Here is a 24,407-nt window from a genome sequence, read left to right as displayed (position 1 = left end):
CCCTACCTGGGCCCGCCCCGCCCCAACCGAAGCGGCGGTGCCACCCACTGAGCCGCAAGCACAACACAAGATGCTTTAGCAAAAAGTAGACTTTATTACAGCAGCAACTGAGGTGATTCGAATGCCCCCCCCGGGGGGCCACCCCTGCAGCACCACCTTTCTCTCCTGCCCATGCGCCCCAGCGGGATTGTAGAACTCAGCTTCCCCAGTGCCCGTGGGCCTCCTGTCCACACAAGTAGGGCAGGAGGCAGCAGGTCAGCTACTAGCCCCCAGCTAGAAGGTGGCTGCTGAGAAGGCCCAGGCCCACGTCTGTGCAAAACAAGTAAACAAAGTGCAGAGGGGAGGAAGAGAGGGGAAGGGGCAGGGTGATACTCAACCAGGGAGCCCCTAAAGCCCTCCTAAATAATATGGGCGCGAAGGGTAATACTGACTGGGGAGAAGGGACAGGAGGACTGCAGCATGCCCAGGGACAGCCACAGCCTGGCTAGGGGCCTGGCTCAAGTGAGCTCTACGAGGAGACGGTGACAGTGGCTGTGTTGAGTGTACTGTTCCTGGTGAAGTTGAACTTGTTGAGCGTCTCCTCCAGCAGAGAAGTCAGGCGGCTCTGATCAGCCTGGGGAAGCAGCTCAGTAAGGCAGGGCTGAGAGAGGGGGGGCAGGGAGGCACCCAGAACACAGGCAGGACCCTCACCTCACTAATGAAGCCCAGCTGCACCAGCTCAGCTGCCAAGTCCGGGATGCTCTCATCTGACAGAGAGACAGGAGGGGTGCTTGAATACAGTCTGGGAGGATCAGAGCCCTGTCAAGTACTGTCCCTGTCCCTGTCCCTGACATGTCCCCTCAAGGGATATGGCTCATAGATCCTCCCTCCTCCAAAAGAAAGGAGAGGCTCACTTGGCATCAGGTCACAGCTCAGGTGCCGGTTCAATTTGTCCTCCAGCTTCAGCAGAAGTGTTAGCTAGAAAAAGGACAATCAGAATGAGGCTCCTTCTCCCCAGCAGGCCGCGTGGTCAGCCCTGGGAAGCCCCGCCCTGAGCTTACATGGTGTTTGACTCCCTCCTCCACAGATTCGATGTTGCACTGCATCAGCACCACCTGAACAGGACAGACAAGGAGGACAGTCTAGAGACTGCTCAGTGACACCCCTGAGACTTTCCGGCCCACGGAAGAAAACGGTGGCCAGCAGGCAGAAATGCATTCCATACAGGACAGTGCCTTAGTTAAGATGTCTCTATCCCCATGGCCAAAAATACAATCATACCAGAGTCCCCACCTTTCGTGTCTCCACTTCAGCTGGCTCAGGAGTTGGAGTCTTGACAGAGGGGGGCACAACAGGTGATGTCACCTCCTCCTGCTGTGGCTGCTGAGGCCGAGGTAGCCCAAAGGCTGTCAGAGGGTAGATCCCATTCCTGGTGGGAGATGATATAAGTCACACAGACTCTGTGAAAGCTTCAAGACACCTGTCCCTACTTCCTCCCAGAAGCCCACCCTATCTCACCTGACATCTTCAAGGAATTTGTCTAATTCTAGGGCTGGTGACTGAGAGTACCTGGAAGAAAAAGTAAATAACATGAGACTCACTCTACAGAGCCTTGGATGGTAGTGACCAATCTATCCCTTTCAGACCCTCAGCTGGTTACTCACAAAGTCTGAACTGGTTCTCGTCCTGGCCCTGCGGGAATTTCAGCTAGTACAGCACTGGTATCCATGTTCTTGGTGATCTCCTCTAGAGCGTTCTCTGGGATCATGTCTGGTGGGTATAATGGGGTGGAATATTATGTGAAGACACATCTGTTTCACACTAGGCAGAGGACAGGGGTAAAAGAATCCCTTTGGTAACAGAAAACTAAAGACCCCATGCCAGTGATGCCCCACGCTGAATGGAAACTCCTGGTAATCTTTTTATAGCATGGACTCAGTCCCAGGACCAATTCCTAGCAGTGTCAAGGTGACTCACGTTGGTGCCCCACGATACAGTGAGCAGCAAGAAGCTTGAGTGAGGGCACTTCAAACAGTGCTGGGTGGAACAGAAGTTCTCTGGCTGTTGGTCTCCGAGCAGGCTCAGACTGCAGGCACTTTTGAATAAACTCCTGTTAAGAGAACAAGAAACTGGAACAGGCATCTGGCAAGACTATTACATCTGTATGACTTTCATTAGATCTAGCAAAATGTTCCCTACATGCTTGGAATTCAACTTTATTGGGGAAACATTGATGTATTTCCTGATAGGGCTTTATATCTATATGGTAATGTATAAACATATCTTAAGTCTGTCTGGTTTTTCTTTCTAAACATTTTGTTCCTCTAAGACAGGGTCTCATTACATGGCTTAAGCTGGCTTGGAACTCACTATATAGCCCAGGTTGTCTCTGAACTCGCAATCCTCCTGTATCAGCCTCTGAAGTGCGGAGATTACAGGCATGTGCTGCCATGCCTGGCTTTGGTATTACTTTTCTAATCTCCAACCACATTGTGTTTGTTTTTGGAGACAAGGTCTGTCTATGTAGCCCTGGTTGTCCTGGCCCTCACTCTGTAGACCAGGCTGGCCTTGAACTCACAGAGCTCTGCCTTCCAAGTACTGGGATTAAGAGGTACACAATTACTGCCCACATTATTTTTTTTTCTTTAATGTTGAAACTTAAATTTCTCTTGTTTTGGTTTTATTAGCGCATTCATGGCCAACTTTTCTTGGATCTTTGCCAAATTTAGTTTTTCCCTTCCCAGACTTTTACCAAACTATTATGGTCAGTGCTATTCACCATCTTGTCTCCAAGCCTATTATCATAACTTCCTTTGTCTACAACTCCTGCTTGCCCACGTTTCCTCTAATCATTCCACCTCCCTTTCTGCCTCTGGTCAAATCCCATGCCAGACAGGGTTTCTCTGTGTAGCCCTGACTCCTGGAACTCACTTTGTAGGCCAGCTGGCCTTGAACTCTTACTTTCAGTTTTAAAGGACAAGAAAGTTACACACCTTATCTTTCACCTAATAATCCCACCCTAGTGTGAACTAGAACCTGGATTCACTCTTAACTCTTCCATTAGATCTCTACTTCTTGTTCCTCACTACTGTCTCTGATTAACATTAACTGTTTTTGAGACAGGGTCTAATATAGCCCAGGCTAGTCTTGAACCCTCTATGTAGGGGAGGATTACCTTAAACTCCGATCCTTCTATCTCTACCTCCTAAGTGCTAGGCGTATAGATGTAGCCTCCATGCCTGACCTGAGTCAAGCGTTCTTGTTCAGACGGTCCTGTTCACTATAGTTAAGCTACACAGTGATTCATAATTCCTTCATCCTTTAACTCTAAGCTCATTAAACATAAAATCCCAAACAACTACTTTGATATTTAAATGCCAAGATATTGTATAAGAGTGTATAGCAGCTGCCTGAGGTAACCACCCAATCAGCTCACCTTTATGTAGAGACACTTAACTAGCAAACAATTTTTAACTTCTATACTACCTATCTGAACCCTTACCTGTGTGCCTAGAATCAAAAGTTTCTCAGAGAAAAAGTATAGTTTAGTCTTTTCTATTTTGATTCTCTTCTTTTGCTCTTAAACCATTTGGGACCTCTTGGAAAGTACAATAAACTTGAAAGTCAGTTAAGGAGGGACACTGGTCCTAATTGAGTCTTACCCTCTGTAATGAGTCTTCTAGTAGCTGGATGGCACTGCTGATGGCTTCCTGTGGCACATATGAGGACTCGCCATTGCCCTGAATCTCCAGCACTGCCATCTATAGTGAGGAAAATCCCAAAGGAACAACTGAGATCTAAGACACAAACCCACAGACCCAGTGCTCCCACAATCCCTTCCCCACGAACAGCATCTCCCTTTCCATATTCTGATTCCATGCTCTCTCTCTCTCCCTTCCCTCACAGGTCTCCTCACCTCCAGTGCACACATGCCAAAGGAGTAGATGTCCACTGCTGTTGTCACGTTTGTGACTTCTAAAGAAAACAGATGGTTATTAGGAGGGAGAATGGACTGGGGGAACAAGTGGCAGGGATACTTAAAAAAAAAAAAAAACACAATGTATGCAAGTCCAGAGAGCTGACCTTTTTGTTGTATTATCCCTGCATCTCACTCAGGTTATAAAGTATAAAAACCAAGATTTGGGGTGGCTCTGGCAAGGGTTGATCTTTCAGGGAGGGAGTAGGTGGAGGGGCACAATCTGAGAATGGGACAGAGAGACAAGGCTACCTCACCTCCATACTCTGGTGCAAAAAAGTGTAGGTTCTTCTGTTCTTCCCGGCAAGTCTTCACGTGATTGTTGATAGTGTCAGGAGCCACTAGGAATAGGGAGACACCCACAATCTAACCACCACCACCACCAAAGCATGATTTCACTCTACAGAGTCTCCAAAAGCCATTTTTCTCCTGAAGCCTACTTTCTAATACTCAATAGACATGAACTATCACTTTCCCAATCCTCAGCTATAGACGACATATAAACACCACCTAGATTCCCTTTCTGCAGCCTCCATTATCATCTAAGGTCCCTTAACTCAGAAACAACAAAGTCTATGCACTCTACAAGCAGACACTGAAGGCTGTAAGCTCATCAGGTAACACAGTCAAAGGAAAACCTTTCATTTGGAACATGCTCATCTCAAAGTCCCAGATCTATGAAATCCACAGCCCCACAAAAATGCTCGTTTTAACTCACTCATCCACCTGCAATTAACATAATACAGGCAACCCTTTCCTACTATGAGACAACTGGAGACCTCATGAACCAGGATAAGAAAGGCAAAGCTGTATTAACATAGATCCAAGGAGCTAGCCTCTTCCTTACTCATCTGTGATGAATGAAACTTAAAACAAAAAACCCAAAAAGCTCTAAAGTGAACCAGTACCCTAAAATCAGTTTTACTTTTTAATCTACCAAGACTTTTCAGACCCTTGTCTAAAACCTTACTACTACTCAACACCACCTACCGCAAGGCTGAATGAGGGACCAGGCCCAAGCTGACTCGCTCTGACCGTAACAATGACTACAAATCACAGAGAATCTAGGAGCACAGTATGATTTAGGGAGCCAGCCTGATGATGAAGGGGATATGATTCTTAAGAGGAAGTGTCCAGCCAGGCAGAATCCACAGGAAACAAGCAGGTTACAAAGGGGCAAGCAGGTGGAGGGCTGGCAGGGCAAAAGCTAAGCAGGCATAATTAGGCACAGGAAGCAGGGAACAGGCCTTGCTCCCACGACTGCATGCACTGGGCAGCCGCAGAGGGAGCAAAGGGAGCACAAACAGAGCCCCAAATGGGGCAGAGGGAGCTCTCACCATTAGCAAAAATCCTATGAAAGACTGTTGGGAACAGAGCAGCCCGTAAGCGGGAGGGAGGAAAACAGAGAAAAGTTGTGAGCGATGGAGCAGCCAAGCCCCAGACAAATGGTAACCACACACAGACACAGCACACAGAAATGTCACTGCACACAAATACACAGCAAATGAAAACACTCACAGCAGGCAGAGTCTGGGACCTCTTTGGTAGGGTTTGGCCCGAAGGACTAGAGTCAGACCTCATATCCATCTCTTGCCCTTTCCCAGCCTCTTATCAACTTCTCTGTATTATTCCAACGTTCTCTCCAACAAGTACAAGATTATATACCCTAACCCATTTCCACTAATTGGTCTCTCCCTATGAATTACCTCTACTAAAAGCCTCTCTGTTATTACCAGCTCATACCTCAAAATTTGCTGTTCTCCCATGCCTTTTATCTTACCCCCATGGTTCCCAAATTCCCGAGGCTCCCCTGCCCAGAATCTCTCCCTCCCCTCACCAGAGCCAATCTTGATGAGTCCGTTGTGCTGGATGAAGATGGTGTCACAGGTCAGGTTCCCATGGATGATGGGAGGGTCACAGGAGTGCAGGTAGCTGTGGGGGCACTGGGCTGTTAGAGGGGCCACTAGGAAATTAAGGGCAGGGGGAACCCAAGGGTTAAGAAGAGTAAGGGCCAGCTCTCCTCATCATCATAAAAATAATCCCTATACTTTGACTCTCCATTATGCCAGGTATCTTAAGTACGATAAGCACTTGGAAAAAAGGCTGGGATACTGGTGGTTAGGACATCAGGAGGACCCCATAAGGGGGTCTAATCTTGTCAGCATGTGACTCAAAGAAACTGGGGAGAGCAGAATAGAAAAGCAGAGTAGTGCCTTACAATGTGTGTAAGGAACTAAACCAGGAGAGATTGGGAAAAAAAACTAACCGATATTACCTACCTTAGGGCAGAGAGGATCTGTGTACACCAGCGTTTCCAAGCCTGGAAAAAGAGTTTGGTCCCAGGATCAACAGTCAGTCAGTCTGTGTCTGTCTGTCTGTCTATCTGTCTATCTCTCTCTGTCCCTCTTCCTTCTCCCCTCTCTACCCACCCTCCTTCTCTATGGTTTCACCATACACAAACACACACACACACACACACACACACACACACACAGTGTGCCTTAGGTGTCCTGAAACTATGTAGACCACACTGGCCTCAAACTCTCTACCTTCTGAATTAAAGGCTTGCAACAGACACCACACCACAACTCATGATACTTTCTCTCTTAGCCTTCCCACTAGTCCTTGCTATCCCTCCCTAATTGGCTTCATAATTTCCACCATCTTTTTAAAGCCCTAAACAAAGCCTAAAACTATGTCTAGCTTCTCTATGTACCTTTTCATTCATAGTCTTGTGGTTCTTTTTGGTCTTCTTCAGAAACTGCTTAAGACTCCCAGAGGACATGTATTCTGTGATGAAAATCACCTAGGGAAGCAGAGCAGTTACTATTAAGGTTTTATACTAGAAAGATCTCTAACCTGGTGACTAAATTGTGTTTTTCAACTTTCCTTTCTTTAGTATCACTTTCTTAGGCTTAAGAGCACAGTGAGAACAAAGAAGCAAGCAAATGTCCACTTACTTCCCCCATCTTTACTGGGAAGCGCTACAGATATCAGATGAAACCCTACTCTCCCTGCCACAGCAGATTTCAGTTCAAAATTACCTAGTTTCAACCTCTGAATGCAAAATGGACGATATATGCACCTGGAAAATTCAAGAAATACTAAGCAAAAAAATCTTACCCTAGCCTTGTTCTCTTTAACATCAGCCCAATATTTGTGAAACTTAACAATGTTAAGATGTTCCAGCTGAATCAGATTATCAAACACTGCACGGACCTTTTCCTGGAGCAGGGAGGCAGAGGGACAACAGAGTTCACAAATCACTGTAATAATGTGAAAAGCCATTCCCTACCCATCCCCATGGATGATCTAATCATGAAGCTTTCTTCACAGTCACATTCCCAACAACAGCAGCAGCTGCTTAAATAGGCCCCCAGGCCTCATCACCTACCTCCTGCAGTTTGTAGTTCTTGCGTTCAGAGAACTGTACCTCATTCCACACAACCTCCACACCTTCCTCTGTATCCATGGCCAGGTATGCACTGTCAATGCCTGGTACATTACGCTGATTCACCTGAGAAGCAATTCAAGTGGAATTAAGGCACTTCAAGAAGCTGCCACTGTAGTATTCCATATGCTCATCTTCCAGCCCTGCCCCACTCGTGTCTGTTCTGCTCTTCTGGACAGCTACTCTAGGTCTCACCGCTTACAATTGACTCTCCCAGGAACGCCATCACCACCACCTCACCTCTTCTCGCCTCTTCTGCCAGCGCCCACAGGGTGACTCTTCCAAGATCTCAGACTCATCTTCACTTTCTTCTTCTTCCTCGGGAGAAGCAGCTGAAGTTGTAGAGGTCACAGGAGGTGACACAGAAGTCAGGCCAGGAGCTAAAGATGAGGATTCTACCTTTGGGTCTGAGCCACTGCTGACTACTGTTTGGGACTCCCCTTCCGACATGCTGGAATGAACACTCAGCCTGCATTTGTTGGGCAAAGTCAGAAGACAAAGGTCAAAAACAGACGTATAAAACTTTAATAGTCTTAACTTCTTCATCTTCATCCTTAAAAATATATCTTGTTTCCTCTAAATCTAAAATCAAATGTACTCTTACCTAAATACTGATGTGAATGACTCTCTGGCTTCTAGAAGATGAGTTACTTTGGCTTAAGACCACACAGAAGTGCCATACCCGAGAATAATGACAATATAGTCCACTTTAGTCAAACTCAAATATACAGTAAAATCTGGTGCCCCATAGCCTCTCAGCCAATAGTGTTACATTAATATACTTCCCATTGGCTCTCAATGGACCTCAATTCTGACTGTGCTCAAGAACTAGGGCGTACAGGCATTACAGGCAAATGACTCTACACTCTAAAATGTCCACTGAGACAGACAACCCTATGGGTCTATACCATCCTTTTTATTTTTTTATTTATTTATTTTTGAGACAGGGTTTCTCTGTATAGCCCTGGCTGTCCTGGAACTCACTTTGTAGACCAGGTTGGCCTCGAACTCAGAAATCTGCCTGCCTCTGCCTCCTGAGTACTGGGATTAAAGGCGTGCACCACCACGCCCAGCTTGGTCTATACCATCCTTAACCAACTAGCCGAAACTCCCAAGGGTGACTTATCCTACTAGACCAATAGTGACATTATTCATCTTTCCTATACATAGGTAGAAGCTGCCTTTGGGCCAAGTGACCGACAGGCGTGACTTCCATCTGTAAGTGTGGCAAGTGGGTATTGTTTAACAACATTTCTTTTCATTTACTCACTGAAATGTTTAGTAACATTTGTAGGTTATTGTACGTCACACACTGGGAGGGTGCTTGAGATAGATCAGTGAATTAAAATAAATGAAATGCCTACACTTACCTAAGCACAAATTAAAAAAAAAAAAATCAAAGACCTTGTTTCCAGCTTTCCTTTCATTTACATTGCTCAAAGGCTCTGACTTTTCCAATCTCTGAGGCACTAGATCTGATACCAGTTACCTCCTTCAGAAACAAATAATTCAAGCTATAGTTTTTATAGGTAAAGTACTAAAAATAACATTTCTATAGGCGCAGAGTTGCTTTAAGAAAAACCTAAGTTTCTAATTAACCCATACCAAAAAAAAAAAAAAAAAAAAAAAGGGACAATCAAATGAACACAGACTGTAAAAAAAAAACTGAAACCTGTGTGTGATTAACTCAAGGAAGAGCAGTCTAGTAAGAAAGCGATACCCTGGAAAGTAAACTTGCACTCCAGAGTCAGTTCAGAATACCTAAGACCTGCAATCAACACCAGAATGGCCATACAACTCTCTTGCGACCCTTTCTACGCATCTCTCCCCAGCCTATACAGTTTTATCTGAATCGAGGGACTTGTATTAACGCTCTAGTAAACGCAAAGAACACTACGGGACGGGGGCGGGGGAGGGGAAATCTGGTAGGATACTTCCCCACTTTAATTTCTAAGGAAAGTCCTTGAAAGCCTCCTCAGTCTGCCAAGACAGCTATTAGTTGCGTGCATGTCTTAATAAACCACTAAAAAAGATGAGTTAAGGATCACTTTTTCCTCCGTCCCCTATCAAAGAGCTAAGAAAATAATAAAGTCTGTTTCAGCTACATTCGCAGAATGTGCATCCAATCTGAACGGATAAGTGAAAGTCTAGCGAGATACAGAATATACTCTGGAACGTCAAAGCCCATGGAATCTAAAACTACAGGACCAAGGAAACAGGCAGCCCCTCCACGGGGCACTTAGAGAAAAGATGAACTGTCATCAGAGACAAACATCCAGAAAGCACATTGCCCTCCCAATCATGTCCCAGAAGGTAAAATAAGAGCAGTGCCTAAAGATCTCCAAGCACTCCCGCAAGAGATGCAGAAACGTGTGCAACACTGGGGGTTCTGCCTCAGAGCTGCTGGCAGTTTTAACAGGGATCACTGTGGAAAAGCTCATTTGCATCGGTGAGGGTATCTCCTCGAAGCCTCTAGCTACCCTGAGGACGCATAGTACATTCACTACAGGGCATTGTCTGTCATCTCGCAAAGTTGTTCTCCCGGCTTCCATTATTAGTTGAAAGCCCTCTGCACATCACCCCGCATAGCTCGCAGCCACAGGCCGCTCTGAGGAAACCCAGAAAGCCTCTGAGGTCAACAGAACTGCTCAGTCGGAGAGAATGCAAGCTCGGAGGGAGGAGGCCCTCAGCTTGTCAACACTCCAACAGGTCGCCCGGCCAGTATCTGGAAGGAAGCGGCGGCGGACAGACAGTGGCCGGCCAGGAGACCGAGCACCACAGCCACCTCATCAAAGGCCAGCCCTGCCCCGCCGTCAGGCCGCAGACCACGCCCCCGCGCTCGGCGCGCCGCCCCGCGAGCAGGCCCGGCCCGGACGCCGCGCTTCCTTCCGCAGGCCCTCGGGCCCGGGCCCCCGCCCCGCCCCCGCCCGCGCCGCCTGCCCCGCCTCTCGCGGCCAGAGTTCCAAGAGAACGCCGGGGCCCCCCGACCCGCGCCCGCAGAATTCCGGGCCGCCGCGGCCACGCCGGAGACACCAGGAGGGCGGGCGGCGCCCTGGGGCCAAGGTGGCCCCTCAGCTGCGACGGGCCGGGCTAGGTCGGGCCTGACTCCCGAGAAAGCAGGGCCGCCCGACAGCACCCGCCGGCCGCGTCCTGCCGGCCCGCGGCTCGGGGTCATCCTGCCGCCCTTCCGCGAGCCCCTCCCTCCAGGGCCTCTTTCTCCGGAGCTCACCTCCCGACTCCGCGCCCGCAGCCTGCGCTTCAGCTCCAGCTCGGGTTCCGGGGCCTCGGATCCCAGCGACTCCCTCACAGCTGCGCTCCGCAGCGCAACCGAACTGCGGGCCCCGCCCTCGCGGCGTCCGGACCAACAGTGGGCGGTGCCGCACCGCCGCCAGGTTTCCATTGGACAGGGCAGCGGGGGGCGGTTCCCACAGACCGAGGCTCTCAAGGCAGTCTACTGCCGGGTCTCCTCCCCTTGCGGGGTTCCGGCAGACTGCCTGCCAGCGTTGTCTTCTTGTCTCTCTGTCCATCCTCCTCCCAGTCGAGGTGCCCCCAAGTAATTCTGCCGGACGAAAGGAAGGCCTTCTCTCTCTTCTTGAAAGCGCCATGACAGTCCTAATCCTCTAAGAAGACAAAAGGAACGGAAGACGCAGCCTTTCAATCTGAGGAACGAACCCACCCACATTCCCCATTTGGGAAAGAGACAGTGCACTGGTCATCAAATTTTCAGAAAGCTTTTTTTTAATCGCTTAACATGAAAACTAATAGTTGCTGATTTGCATAACATTATTTACCCAGACATAACCTGATTCGACCCACATAAGGGAGAACTCATTGAAGTTATCCAATGATAGTTGGCAAATTCGAAAAAGAAACAAAACAAAACAAAAAAAAAAAGTTACTCAAATTTAAGTTGACATGAGTCCAAAATAGAATCCGAAGTAAGAAGATCCATCAAAACTGTCTTTGAAAAGGTATTATTTGGAAAGAGTTTACATTGTCTGTGAGTGTAAAGAATTACAATAGATTCTGGGTAAGCCATTGATCTTAGAAAGTTAAAGGCAGAATTTAAGAGATGTATAATACCATTATACATGTATTATCAAGGAAGAAGGATGAATCATCTGAATCTGAGAATGTCACAATCACCAATTTTACTCTCCTTAAAGGGACTAGTTAATCCTAGTTCACGGGTTCACACAGAAATCCTATAGAGACTCATTTTTTTCTCATCTCTTCACTTTAAAATGCTTGCTTTAAAAACTGAAATTTCAACAAGCATGCCAGAGAGATCTCTGTGAATTCAAGGCCAACCAGGGCTACATAGTCTCAAAAACAAACTTTTTTTTTCACCCAGCATAGTAATGCATACCTGTAATCCTATCACTCAGTAGGCTAATGCCGTGAGTTCAAGGTCAGCATAAGCAATAGAGCAACAACACTGTGTCAAGACAAAATAGAATTCTGATGTTGGATTAAAAGATGCACTTACCTAAAATGTATAGCACACCATTTCAAAGTTTGTTCTAGTCTCAGAAGGGTGCTCATCCTCTCCAGATTAGCCTTTCTGCCAAAGCCATTGTAACTCCTGAGCCATGGCAAGCATTCATGACATATCTGTTCATGCTACTTTAGTTCCTATTATTTTCTGTCAGTACTATTTCAAATGTGCACAGAGGATCTTTTGGCAACCTCATTTTCAGTTATTTTCTCATGTATACCTAAAATGACCAACTGCTGCCTACATTTTTACCACCTCACTTATGTTTCCTGATTACAAAAGTAATAAATACTAGCCAGATGATGGTTGTGCATGCCTTTAACCCCAACACTCCGGAGGCAGAGGCTGGTGGATATCTGTGCACTTATAGCCAGCCCGGTCTACAGAACAAGTTCTAGGACAGCCAGGGCTACAAAGAGAAATCCTGACTTGGAAAACCAAAAGCAAACAAAAAATAATGAATGCTTATTATAAAAACTCAGAAATTAGCTTGACTGTGGCCCAAGCCTTTAACCTCAGGACTCAGGAGGCAGAGGCAAGAGGATCTCTGAGTTCAAGGCCAGCCTGGTCAATAGAGTTGAGTTCTAAGACAGCCAGGTCTACACAGAGAAACCATGTCTGTGAAAAACAAAAACAAAAAAGAAATTGATATGGAGACAGAGCCTAGCAATTAAGAGCACTCTCTGCTTTTGTAGATAACCCTGGTTTGGTATATATACATGGCAGCTCACAATTATCTGTAGCTCCAGTCTGAGAAAATCTGGCACCCTCTTTTGACCTCCATGGAACCTAGGCATGCATACAGTATACGGAAGCAAACACTCATAAGCATCATAAGCATTAAAATAAATCTTTTGAGCTGGGTGTGGTGGCTCTTGCTGATAATCTCAGCATCAGGAGCCAGAGACAGGAGGATCTCTGAGTTAGAGGCCAACCTAGTGCGCAGAGGGAGTTCCAGAACCGTCAGGCCTTCCAGAGAAACACTGCCTCAGTAGTATAATAACCAAACATACCTTTGTTTAAAGCCACTAAAAACCAAGAATCTCAAAAATATTTCAGTATAATATATATACATACATGGTGACTTCTATGAATCAGGCATTTTTTTTTAAGTTTTATTTAGTGTGTGTCCAATAAGCATGTTGCTGGTCCCCAGACAGTTTTAATGGGCTTGTGTTAATTTAATACCCATAGCAATCACATATTTATTAACAATTATTTTAGCAGCCCCTTATAATCCTACTACCTTCAAATAATTAAGATGTTCCTTTGGAGCTAGACATGGTAACACGTGTCTTTAATGCCAGCACTTGGTAAGCAGAGTCAGACAGACCTCTGTGAGTTTAGAACAGCCAGGGCTGTTACACAGAGAAGCCTTGTCTCCAAAAACAAAAACAAAACAAAAAAATATTTTAATTTTGTTCCTTTGTTTTTGAGACAGGACTCTCTATGTAGCCCTGGAAGTCCTGAAAATCACTGTATAGGCAAGGCTGGTCATAACCTCAGAGATCCACCTGCTTCTGCCTCCTGGGAGCTGGGAAGATTTACACCATCACACCTGGTTGCAGGATGCAGTCTTGATCACTAAACCATCCTTATACCATACTTCCTATAACACTTATTTCACCTTATCAATAAAATATTACATTTCTCAAATGTATCCATTGGACAATGGAATGGATTCCAGTATTCACTATTATATTATTTAATAGTTAGTATTCTGTTGTATCTTGCCTGTTTATAAAATGATTAATTGGAGAAATAGATACAGGTATAGCATTGATGTGTTAGATTTTATAAAGAAGCTTTATCAGGACTTGAGGTTCTGCTGGCTGGGCACAGGCACTAGATGGCTGGGTAAGAAAGTGGAAGAACATGTACTACATACCCACTTATGCCTGTTTGAACGTTATGCTATTTATATATTTGTATTTATGAAATGGAATAGGACCAGCTCACTAGTAAAATGCTTGCCCAACATGTGTAAAACTGTGTGTTTGATCCCTATAGGAGAAAAAAAATGAGAGGAAGGAGAGAGGGAAGGAGGGAGGGCAGGTGAAAAGAAAGGGAGGAATAAACAATTGGAGGGGAGAAAGGAACTAGTTAACAAAGGGGCACTTTACTGAATGATCAGAAGTTGCATAGTAGAGAGATAGAGTGTTTTGCCTAGCATGCTCAACACCCTGGGTTCAATTCCCAGCACAAAATGAAAAACTTGATGTGTACAACACATTGGTTTTTGTTTGTTAGACAGAGGCTCACCATGTAGACCAAGCTAGCCTGGACCACACAGAGATACACTTGCCTATTCCTTCCAAGAGCTAGGGTGAAAGGTGTATGCCACCATGCCAAGACTGGGCTCAAACTTACTATTTTCATACCTCAGCCTCCCAAGTGCTGGTATAATAGCCCACTCCAGCCTCAACTGGATGCTCAGCTACACATGTTTACTAATCACCTTAATCAGCACCATCATGCTATCTAGATCATCCATCACCTTACATCATAGTTCCTGTGTGTGTGTGTGTGTGTGTGTGTGTGTGTGTGTGTGTGTGTGTGTGTAGGACCACCTAAAATCCTAAAATCTACTCTTATTAGGTGGGTAGGGAGGTGAAGAGGATCTAGGAGAAGTTGGTGAAAGAAAAAGAATATGATCAAAATATATTAAAAAATTCAAATAACTAAACATGATAAAATATATAAGATGAAATTAAAACTATCATATTGAAGTTGGACATAGCAACCCAACAGAAAAAAGGGTCCCAAGAGCAGGCACAAGAGTCAAAGACCACGGATCTTCACAATCAAGAGTCCTATAGAAATACCAAGACAATAGCTGTAATATATATAAATATATATATATATATAGGACCTGGTGCAGAACTACACAGGCCCTGTGCTTGCTGCTTCAGTCACTGTGAGCTTTGCCTAGTTGATTTGGAGGGACTTACTCTCCTGATACCTCCAGCCCCTCTGGCTCTTGTAATCTCTAAAGGGAAAGATTTCATGGAGACCTCTCATAATTTAGACACTCTCTCTGTCTGATGTGGTTCCCTGCTTCTGTTTCTATATGCTACTGGAGGAAGCCTCTCTGATGATGACTTGACAAGGCACTGATCTATGAGTATAAGAATATCATTAGGAGTAGGGTAATTTTTTTTTTTTGAGACAGAGTTTCTCTGTATAGCCCTGGCTGTCTGGAACTCACTTTGTAGACCAGGCTGGCCTCGAACTCAGAAATCTGCCTGCCTCTGCCTCCCGAGTGCTGGGATTAAAGGCATGCACCACCACCGCCCGGCGGGTAATTTTTTTTGAAACAGTATTTCTCTGTTTAACAGCCCTGGCTGTCCTGGAACTTGCTTTGTTGACAGGCTGGCCTCAAACTCCCAGAGATCCTCCTGCCTCTGCCTCCTGAATGTGAGGACTAAAGGCCTGCACCACCATGCTTGGTAAGTCTCTGGTTCTTGGTTACCCAAGCAGTATTAGATGTGGATTCCCTCTTGTGGAGGGGGACTTAGGTCAAATCAGACATTGGTTGGCTACTCACACAACTTCTGTGCTACCATTGCCCTAGCATGGTTTGCAGGAAGGACAGATTGTAGGTAAAGGTTTTGCAGTTCAGTTGGTTGTCTACATGTTTTTTTACAGTAGCCTGCAAAGTACTTTCTGCAGTACTCCTGAAGTATACCAAAGACACTTCATGCTGGCTCCATGGAGGTCCCAGCTTGACTTCTCTGTGCTCAAGGAGTTCAATGAGGCCCCACTATCAGTTTGTAGAGAGCAACCCTTTGTCTTAGCAAAAGCCTGGGTTGTTTGGGAATTTTCATGGGACCCCCTTTGCCAGTGACTCAGCTGAATGCAAATCAGTCCTTCCAGTGTTAGCCTTTCTTGGCAACAAGAGATGACCAGTTGAGACTTCGTATCCTCATTACTAAGAGTCTTCATTGGGATTTTCTTCAGAGATTTCAGAGATTTTTCCATACACTAGGTTTCTGCCCCACCCCACCCCACCAGCCTACCAATTCCAACTTTCTTTGCCTGCACTCATCTCCCTTCATCTTGATCCCTGTGTCCCTCCCCCTCCAGTCCATACCCACTCCCAGTCTGCTCATAAAATCTATTCTATTTCTCCTCTCAGGGAGATCCAGGTATAATCTGTCCACTTTACCTAACCTCTCTGGATCTACAAATTGTTTGTCTGTAAACCAAGATAACAGCTTGGTTATCTTTCACTTAAGGGTTAATATTTACATGTCATATTTATCTTTCTGGGTCTGGATACCTCACTCAGGAGGTTTCTTTCTAGTTCCGTACAATCAGATGCCTGCAAGATTCATAATGTAATTTTTTTAACAACTGACTTATACTCTATTGTGTAAATGTACCACATTTTCTTTATCCATTTTTCTGTTGAGGAATATCTAGATTTTTTTCCAGTTTCTGGATATTTTGAATATAGCCACAGTGAAGATGGTTGAGCACCTGTCCTTGTGGTAGGATGGAGTATCCTTTGGGTATATGCCAAAGAGAGATATAAATGGGTCCTAAGGTAGATGAATTCCCAACTTTCTGAGGAACCTCCATATTGCATTTCATAGTGGCTGTACAAGTTTGCACTCCCACCAGCAATTAAAGAGTGTTCCCCACTGGGCAGTGGTGGTGCATGCCTTTAATCCCAGCACTTGGGAGGCAGAAGCAGGTGGATTTCTGAGTTCAAGGCCAGGCTGGTCTACAAAGTGAGCTCCAGGACAGCCAAGGCTACACAGAGAAATCCTGTCTCGAAAGGAAAAAAAAAAAGGGTGCTCCCCTTGCTCTCCATACTGGCCAACATGAGCTGTCACTTATTAGCCATTCTGATAGGTATAAGATGGATTCTCAAAATAGTTTTGATTTGCATTTCCCTGATGGCTAATGATGTTGAACACTAAATGTTTCTTAGGCATTTGAGTTTTCTCTGTTGAGAATTCTGTTTAGATCTGTACCTCATTTTAAAATTGGATTATTTGAGTTTTTGATATCTCGTTTCTTGAGTTCTTTATATATTTTGGATATCAGTCCTCTAGGATGTGTAGTGGTAAAAATCTTTTCCCATTCTGAAGACTGCCTCTTTGTCTGATTGACACGTCCTTTTATCTTACAGAGCTGTTTAGTTCCATGCGGTCCCATGTATTAATTGTTGATCTCAGTGCCCGCATTGTTGGTGGTCTTTCTGTTCAGAAAGCTGTCACCTGTGCCGCCGGATCCAAGACTAATCCCCACTTTCTCTTCCACCAGGTTCAATGTGTCTGCTTTTACGTTGAGGTCTTGGACTTGAGTTTTGTGCAGGGTGATAAGTATGGATCTATTTGCATTCATCTACATTCAAACATCCAGTTTGACCAGCACCATTTGTTAAAGATACTGTCTTTTTTTTCTAGTGCATATTTTGGCTTCTTCATCAAAAATCAGGTGTCAATATGTGTGTGAATTTATGTCTTGGTCTCCGATTACATTTCATTAATCAATGTGTTTGGAGTTTTTTGTTTGTTTGTTTGTTTGGGATTTGTTTGTTTGTTTGTTTTGTTTTGTTTTTCAAGTCAGGGTTTCTCTGTATAGCCCTGGCTGTCCTGGAACTCACTCCGTAGACCAGGCTGGCCTTGAACTCAGAAATCTGCCTGCCTCTGCCTCCCAAGTGCTAGGATTAAAGGCATGCACAACCATTCCCAGCCCAATGTGTTTGTTCTCATGCCAATACCATGAGGTTTTTTGTTTTTGTTTTTTTTTTAAATACTATAGCTCTATAGTACAACTTGACATTGGGAATGGTATGTTCTTTTATTGTTCAGGATTGTTTTAGCTATTCTAGATTCTTTTTGCTTTTCCATATGAAGTTGAGAATTATTCTTTCAAGGTCTGTAAAGAATTGTATTGGAATTTTGATGTGGATTACATTGAATCTGTAGAGTGCTTTGGTAGGATAGCCATCTATTCAAAAAATATTTATCTTTATGTATATGAGTGATTTGTCTTCAAATAGACCCAGAAGAGGATATCAGATTCCATTATAGATGGTTGTGAACCACTACATTGTTGTTGGAAATTGCACTCAATGCCTTTAGAAGAGCATCCAGGCTGGGCAGTGGTGGTGCATGCCTTTAATCCCAGCACTTGGGAGACAGAGGCAGTTGGATTTCTGAGTTCACAGCCAGCTTGGTCTACAGAATGAGTTCCAGAACATCCAGGGAGATACAGAGAAACCCTGTCTCAGGGAAAAGAAAAGAAAAAAAGCATCCAGTACTCTTAACTGCTAAACCATCCCCCACCCCAGGATGGTCATCGTTACTATGTTGATGCTACTGATCCATGAGCATGGGAGGTCTTTCCATCTGCTGGTATCTTCAATTTCTTTCTTCAGAGATTTGAAGTTTTTATTATATAAGTCTTTCACTTGCTTGGTGTAAGTTACCCTAAAATATTCTATATTATTTGAGGCTATTTTGAAAAGTGTTGTTTCCTTAACTTCATTCTCCATTTGACATTAATATATAAGAGAAGGGTTAATGATTTTTTTTAGTTAGTCTTGTATCCAGCTACTTTGCTGAAAGTGTTTATCAGCTGTAGGAGTTCCCTGGTGGAATTTAGGGTCATATGTATGTATGTGTATACATATATATATATATATATATATATATATATATATATATAATTATATATCATGTGCAAATAACAATACTTTGACTTCTTCCTTTCCAGTTTGTATCTACTTGATCTCTTTCTTTCTTTCTTTCTTTCTTTCTTTCTTTCTTTTTTTTTTTTTTTTTTTTTTTTTTTTGGTTTTTCGAGACAGGGTTTCTCTGTATAGCCCTAGCTGTCCTGGAACTCACTTTGTAGACCAGGCTGGCCCCGAACTCAGAAATCCGCCTGCCTCTGCCTCCGGAGTGCTGGGATTAAAGGCGTGCACCACCACGCCCGACTCTTGATCTCTTTCAATTACCTTATTGCTCTAGTTAAAATTGCAAGTACTACTATGTTGAATAGATATGGATTGAGTGAACAGCCTTGTCTTGTTCCTGCTTTTAGTGGAACTGCTCTGAGTAGGTCTCCATTTAATTCGATGTTGTCTATAGGCTAGCTGTAAATTGCTTTTACTGTGATGCGGTATGTCCCTTGTAACCCTATCTCTGCAGAACTTTTATCATCAAGGCATGCTAGATCTTGTCAAAGGCCTTTTCTGCATCTGATGAGATGATCATGTGGGTTTTTTTTTAATCTTTCAGTTTGTTTATGCAGTGTATTACTTTTACTGGTTTTCGCATATTGAACCATCCCTGCATCTCTAGGATGACGCCTGATTGATCACGGTGGATGATCTTTTTGATGTGATGTTAGATTTGGTTTGCAATCATTTTATTATTTTTGCATCTATGTTCATAAGGGAAATTGGTCTATAATTCTCTTTCTTTGTTGAACCTTTATGTGGTGTGGTAATTAGGGTAACTATGACCTCATAAAATGAACTGGGCAATGTTCCTTTTGTTTCTATTTTGTGGAATAACTTGAGGAGTGTTGGTGTCAACTCTTCTTGGAAGGTCTGTTGGGATTCTTCACTAAACCATTTAGCATTGGGCTTTTTGTTGTTGTTGTTGTTGGGAGTCTTTTAATGACTATTTCTTTTTTTAAAAAAAATATTTATTTATTTATTTATTTATTTATTATATATAAGTACACTGTAGCTGTCTTCAGACACTCCAGAAGAGAGCATCAGATTTCATTACGGATGGTTGTGAGCCATCATGTGGTTGCTGGGATTTGAACTCAGGACCTTTGGAAGAGCAGTCGGCAATCTTAACCGCTGAGCCATCTCACCAGCCCCCTATTTTTAATGACTATTTCTATTTCACTGGGATTATATGTCTATTTAAATTGTTTATCTGATCTTGATTTAATTTTGGTAATTCTTTTAGTACCTGCTCATTTGAGAGATTGGGGTACTGACGTCTCTCACTGTCATTGTGTGTGCATCGATGTGTGTAGTAGCATTGGTGCCCTTGTATTTGGATCATGGATGTGTGTAGTAGCATTGGTGCCCTTGTATTTGGGTCATCGATGTGTGTGGTAGCATTGGTGCCCTTGTATTTGGGTCATGGATGTGTGTGGTAGCATTGGTGCCCTTGTATTTGGGTCATGGATGTGTGTGGTAGCATTGGTGCCCTTGTATTTGGGTCATCGATGTGTGTGGTAGCATTGGTGCCCTTGTATTTGGGTCATGGATGTGTGTGGTAGCATTGGTGCCTTTGTATTTGGGCATTGATGTGTGTGGTAGCATTGGTGCCCTTGTATTTGGGTCATGAATGTGAAGAACTGAGCTGTCAACTTGGTGGATTTTCCATTTGAGGAGTAGGTAGTGTCCTTCCCCATCTTTTTTGATTAGCTTTGGTTTGAAGTTTATTTTGTTATATATTAAAATGGCTACATAACAGCTTGCTTCTTAGGTCCATTTGCATAGAACATCTTTTTCTAACCCTTTACCCTGAAGTTATAATGTTGAGTTGTGTATCTTGGATTCAGCAGGATGGATCCTTCTCTTTTCTTCTTCCACACTGTTAGTCTGTATCTTTTTATTGGGGCATGGAGACCATTGATGTTGAGAGGTATCAATTAATGGTGCTTATTGATTCCTATTGTTTTGTTGTTTTGGTGGTGGTGGTCTCTGTGTGTATGTGTCCTTACCTTCTTTTGATTTTGTTCATGTAAGATTATTAATTTCACCGGGCATGGTGGCGCACGCCTTTAATCCCAGCACTCAGTAGGCAGAGGCAGGCAGATTTCTGAGTTTGAGGCCAGCTTGGTCTACAAAGTGAGTTCCAGGACAGCCAGGGCTATACAGAGAAACCCTGTCTCAAAACACCCCCCCCAAAAAAAGATTATTAATTTCTTTCATTTTCATGGGTATAGTTTACCTTCTTAGATTGGAGTTTTTCTTTTAGCACCTTCTTTTAGGCCAGATTTGTAGATATTGTTTAAATTTGATTTTATCATGGGTTATCTCATTTTCTCTATCTATGGTGATTGAAAGTTTTGCTAGGTATGGTAGTCTGGGCTGGCATCTGTGGGTTTTCTTAGAGTCTGTAGTACATCTGTCCAGACCCTTCTGGCTTCTAGAGTCTCCATTGAGAGGTCAGGTGTAATTCTAATAGGTCTGCCTTTATATGTTACTTGGTCTTTTTCCCTGGAAATTTTTAATATTCTTTCTTTATTGTGTATGTTGAGTGTTTGATTATTATGTGCTGGGGGAATTTCTTTTCTGATCCAATCTATGTGGCGTTCTGTAAGCTTCTTGTACCTTTATAGGTATCTCCTTTAGGCTAGGAAATTTTTCTTCTCTGATTTTATTGAAAGGTTTTTTTTTTTCTGGGCCTTTGAGCTGGAACTCTTCTTCTTCCTCTATCCCTATTATTCATAGCTTTGCTCTTTTCATAGTGTCCCAGATTTCCTGGATGTTTTCTGTTGGGAATTTTTTAGTTTTAACATTTTCTTTGACCAATGTAACCATTTCTTCTGTAGTCTCTTCAACACCTGAGATTCTCACCTCCATCCCTTGTACTCTGTTAATGAAACTTCCCTCTGTAGTTTCTATTCAAATTCCTACATTTTTCATTTCCAGATTTCTGTTTTTATTTTCTTTATTGATTCTATTTCCATTTCAGGTCTTGAACAGTTTGATTTCCTTCAACTGTTTGTGGTTTCGGTTTGCTTGTTTGTTTAAGGGATTTATTCACTTCCTCTTCAAGAACCTCTATTATCTTCATATAGTTTCTTTTAAGGTCTTTTTTTCTGTGCTTCATCTATTTTGGTATACTCAGGGTCTGCTGTGGTAGGATAGCTGGACTCTAATGGATACATATTTCTGGTGGTTATTGTGTTTTTATGCTGACATATAAGCACCAAAGCTTGGGATGATTACAGGTCTACGTGCTGATTTTTTGATTTGTCTTTGTTGAGTGGGTATTTTGTTCCTTGGTTTCTGAGTCTTCCCTGGATTTCCAGAGTCTGATAGCTGTATGTTGCCTGTTTTCCTGGCAATGCAGCTGGTGTGTTCACAGGGAATGCCTGCTGGTGTTGAAGGCTGGGATACAGAAGGAAGGTTGGAGAAGGTCTTTGTGGTTCCTTGGTGATGGTGTCAGAGGGGAAAGAGAAACCACTACAAATCCCCTGCTACAGAGTTTGGGATGAAACTGGGGGCTAGATCTCAGAAGCAAGAGCAGTAGTGTTGGTTTGCCTTCGGCCTACTTGGTGTCCTGAGAGAGCAGCTCTTGGATTAGCAGGAGATGCCTGCTTGAGTTGGGGTGGGGGACAAAGCAACAAGTGGAGGGAGAAAGATTAGAAGGGGGAAGATATATGGGATCCATAGGAGATGGAGGGATGCCAGGGTGTTCTTCAGCAGAGCTGGGGATGAGCTGGGTGGCTAGAGGAACAGAGAAGAGATGGTGCCTGCGGGGGTGAGGGCTGGGAAAGGGCAAGCCCTGGAGGCAGAGGGTAGAAGGGCAAGGTCTGTGGGAGCCATAGGGGATGGGGCCAGAGAGACACAGCATATTGCCAAGGGTGTTCTGCTGCAGAGCTGGGGATGAGAAATCGGATCTCGGGGAACAGGGAGAGAAGAAAAAGTCTGCAGGCAGCCTGCCTGGTTTTATGACAGACATGGCTTGTGCTTAGCTGTGTCTGCTAGAGTTGAGGGCTATTTCTGTGTTCTGTTGGGCTGGTATGTTCCCAGTGATTGGATTGCCTGCTGGTGTTTGGGATAATGAATCTACATCTATTGGTTCTTCCTCTCTTCCTCCTCCCTTCCCTTTTTTGGCTGCTGTTACTTCCTCTTCCTCTTCCCAACACAATAAAGGAGCCCTTTGTTCTCATCAGTGAGCATAGTATAGGAGTCCTCTACTACACGCTACCCCCCCCCCCCCCGATTTACTCTCATTTTTGCCTCTATTTTTGCTCTAGACCACTGCTGTCCTGGACTCTACCCAACCCTTCTTCCAAGTTCTTCACATGTCTCATCCCAATGGACATAAAATTATTTCTTTTGGGTGTGGGATATAAGAGATTGAATTGGGGTTTTGCATATGCTAGTCATACACACTCTATCACTGAGCCCCCATCTTCTTACTTTATTATCAAGGCTACAACCTTTGTCCAGGTTCTTCAGTTTAACAAGACACAGCTGCCACTAGAAATGGCTCCTTGGATTCTTGATATTGCAGGCTCATCCTCCCAGGAATCTCCAAAATGTCCATACCTTAAAACCCTAATGCCAGTGACACGCAAGGGTACTGAAAGATCATTTCTTTTTCTGCTCTAGAATGTCTTCAGGAAAAGTACACTTTTCCTTTAGGGAGAGAAACACTCACCTCTTCCGATGGCAATATCAGGAGCCTCCAGTGATATCCAGAATTTGTATGATCTGCCTTTAAATGGTACAACCTGTGAGATACCGGTGGTTCAGGCCTGTCCAACTTCCTAAATGAAGCGTGAGATTGAGGTTCAGACCTTCTCTGTGTGGCCCCAGTTTTGTGATCTCCTGTGAGCAAAGGCTTGGAAAAAATATAGAGTAGGAACCAAGGAATGAATAAGGATTTTACAAAATACTTCCGCATATTCTTATTTGGTAGGGAGAAAGTTATCTTTTCTCCCTTTAAGGGTACAATCTTGCTACAGCATCTTTTATACTACTAATAAATAGAATATCCCCAGCATCTCAAGGTAACACATTTAAATTTTGATAAATGGTCATTTCATGATTCTCTTTAGGACAAATGAATTTCCAGCATGGATGTGTAGGGGATCCATTGTAGAATGGATTGCTACTGGTGATTGCCTTGAGTAAAACCAGATTGGTGTCTCACCTTTTAGAAACAAAAATACAGCTGTAAATATACCTCTCTGGCTTCAAAGGTCCATGTTGGAAAGCTGAGTTTGGTGGGACATGCTTGTAATTCTTTTTCTTGGGATGCTGAGGCAAAAGGATTGAGAGTTTGAAGCTAGTATGGGCTACACGACAAGATGATGTCTCAAAAAGCAAAACAGGCCAGATGTGGTAGCACTCAGGAGATAGGAGCAGATGTATCTCTAAAATGGTCTACAGAATGAGTTCTAGAACAACCAGGACTACATAGAGAAACCTTGTCTCAAACACACACACGCACACACACACACACACACACACACACACACACACACACACACACACAGAGTTTCATTTTGGGGTATCTGTCTTGCGTTTTTAGGTTGGTAGCCAGGTGTAGCCATAAGAGAAGACCAAGATAAGGCATGAGAAGACAAAGTCTATACTAAACGTAGTGGTACACACTTGTAACCCCAGCACTTGGGAGGAAGGAGGGTCAGGCTTTTCAGGTCAGTCTCAGATATGTTGTAAGTCCTACTAAGGGTAGATGAGACCTGCAAACAAACAAAAGAAAAAGAAAAACAGAGCATTGTACTCACAGGCTCAGAGAAGCAGTCCTACGTGC

At 44.0% G+C, this 24,407-nt stretch overlaps 1 protein-coding gene across 7 annotated transcripts; it reads right to left on the bottom strand.

Moving 5' to 3' along the window:
• Nucleotides 1-71: 71 nt before the first annotated feature.
• Nrbp1 (nuclear receptor binding protein 1) lies at nucleotides 72-23,549 on the bottom strand. Of its 7 annotated transcripts, none has more exons than XM_030254212.1 (20): nucleotides 23,289-23,549; nucleotides 10,636-11,026; nucleotides 7,647-7,720; nucleotides 7,350-7,472; nucleotides 7,079-7,180; nucleotides 6,672-6,761; nucleotides 6,235-6,275; nucleotides 5,793-5,887; nucleotides 5,293-5,316; nucleotides 4,213-4,296; nucleotides 3,896-3,954; nucleotides 3,642-3,740; nucleotides 1,957-2,089; nucleotides 1,644-1,749; nucleotides 1,498-1,548; nucleotides 1,273-1,408; nucleotides 1,041-1,094; nucleotides 894-957; nucleotides 691-746; nucleotides 72-613 (listed from the first exon to the last, which is right to left on the bottom strand). In XM_030254212.1, the coding sequence occupies exons 1-20, from the start codon at nucleotides 23,532-23,534 to the stop codon at nucleotides 509-511; spliced, it is 2,133 nt and encodes a 710-aa protein (XP_030110072.1). In that variant the 5' UTR covers nucleotides 23,535-23,549; the 3' UTR covers nucleotides 72-508. The 7 variants fall into 7 exon arrangements, 6 of the variants coding, with proteins under 6 accessions (XP_030110072.1, XP_030110074.1, XP_030110073.1 ...); XM_030254214.1 differs by lacking the exon at nucleotides 23,289-23,549 and adding an exon at nucleotides 7,806-7,875 and having other exon boundaries at nucleotides 10,636-10,821; XM_030254213.1 differs by lacking the exon at nucleotides 5,293-5,316.
• Between the last annotated feature and the right edge of the window lie 858 nt (nucleotides 23,550-24,407).

Source organism: Mus musculus, chromosome 5 (assembly GCF_000001635.26).
Source record: "Mus musculus strain C57BL/6J chromosome 5, GRCm38.p6 C57BL/6J".
In the NCBI taxonomy this organism is placed as follows: domain Eukaryota; kingdom Metazoa; phylum Chordata; class Mammalia; order Rodentia; family Muridae; genus Mus; species Mus musculus.
Note: the sequence above shows the minus strand (reverse complement) of the source record. Positions and strands in the feature narration are given on the sequence as shown.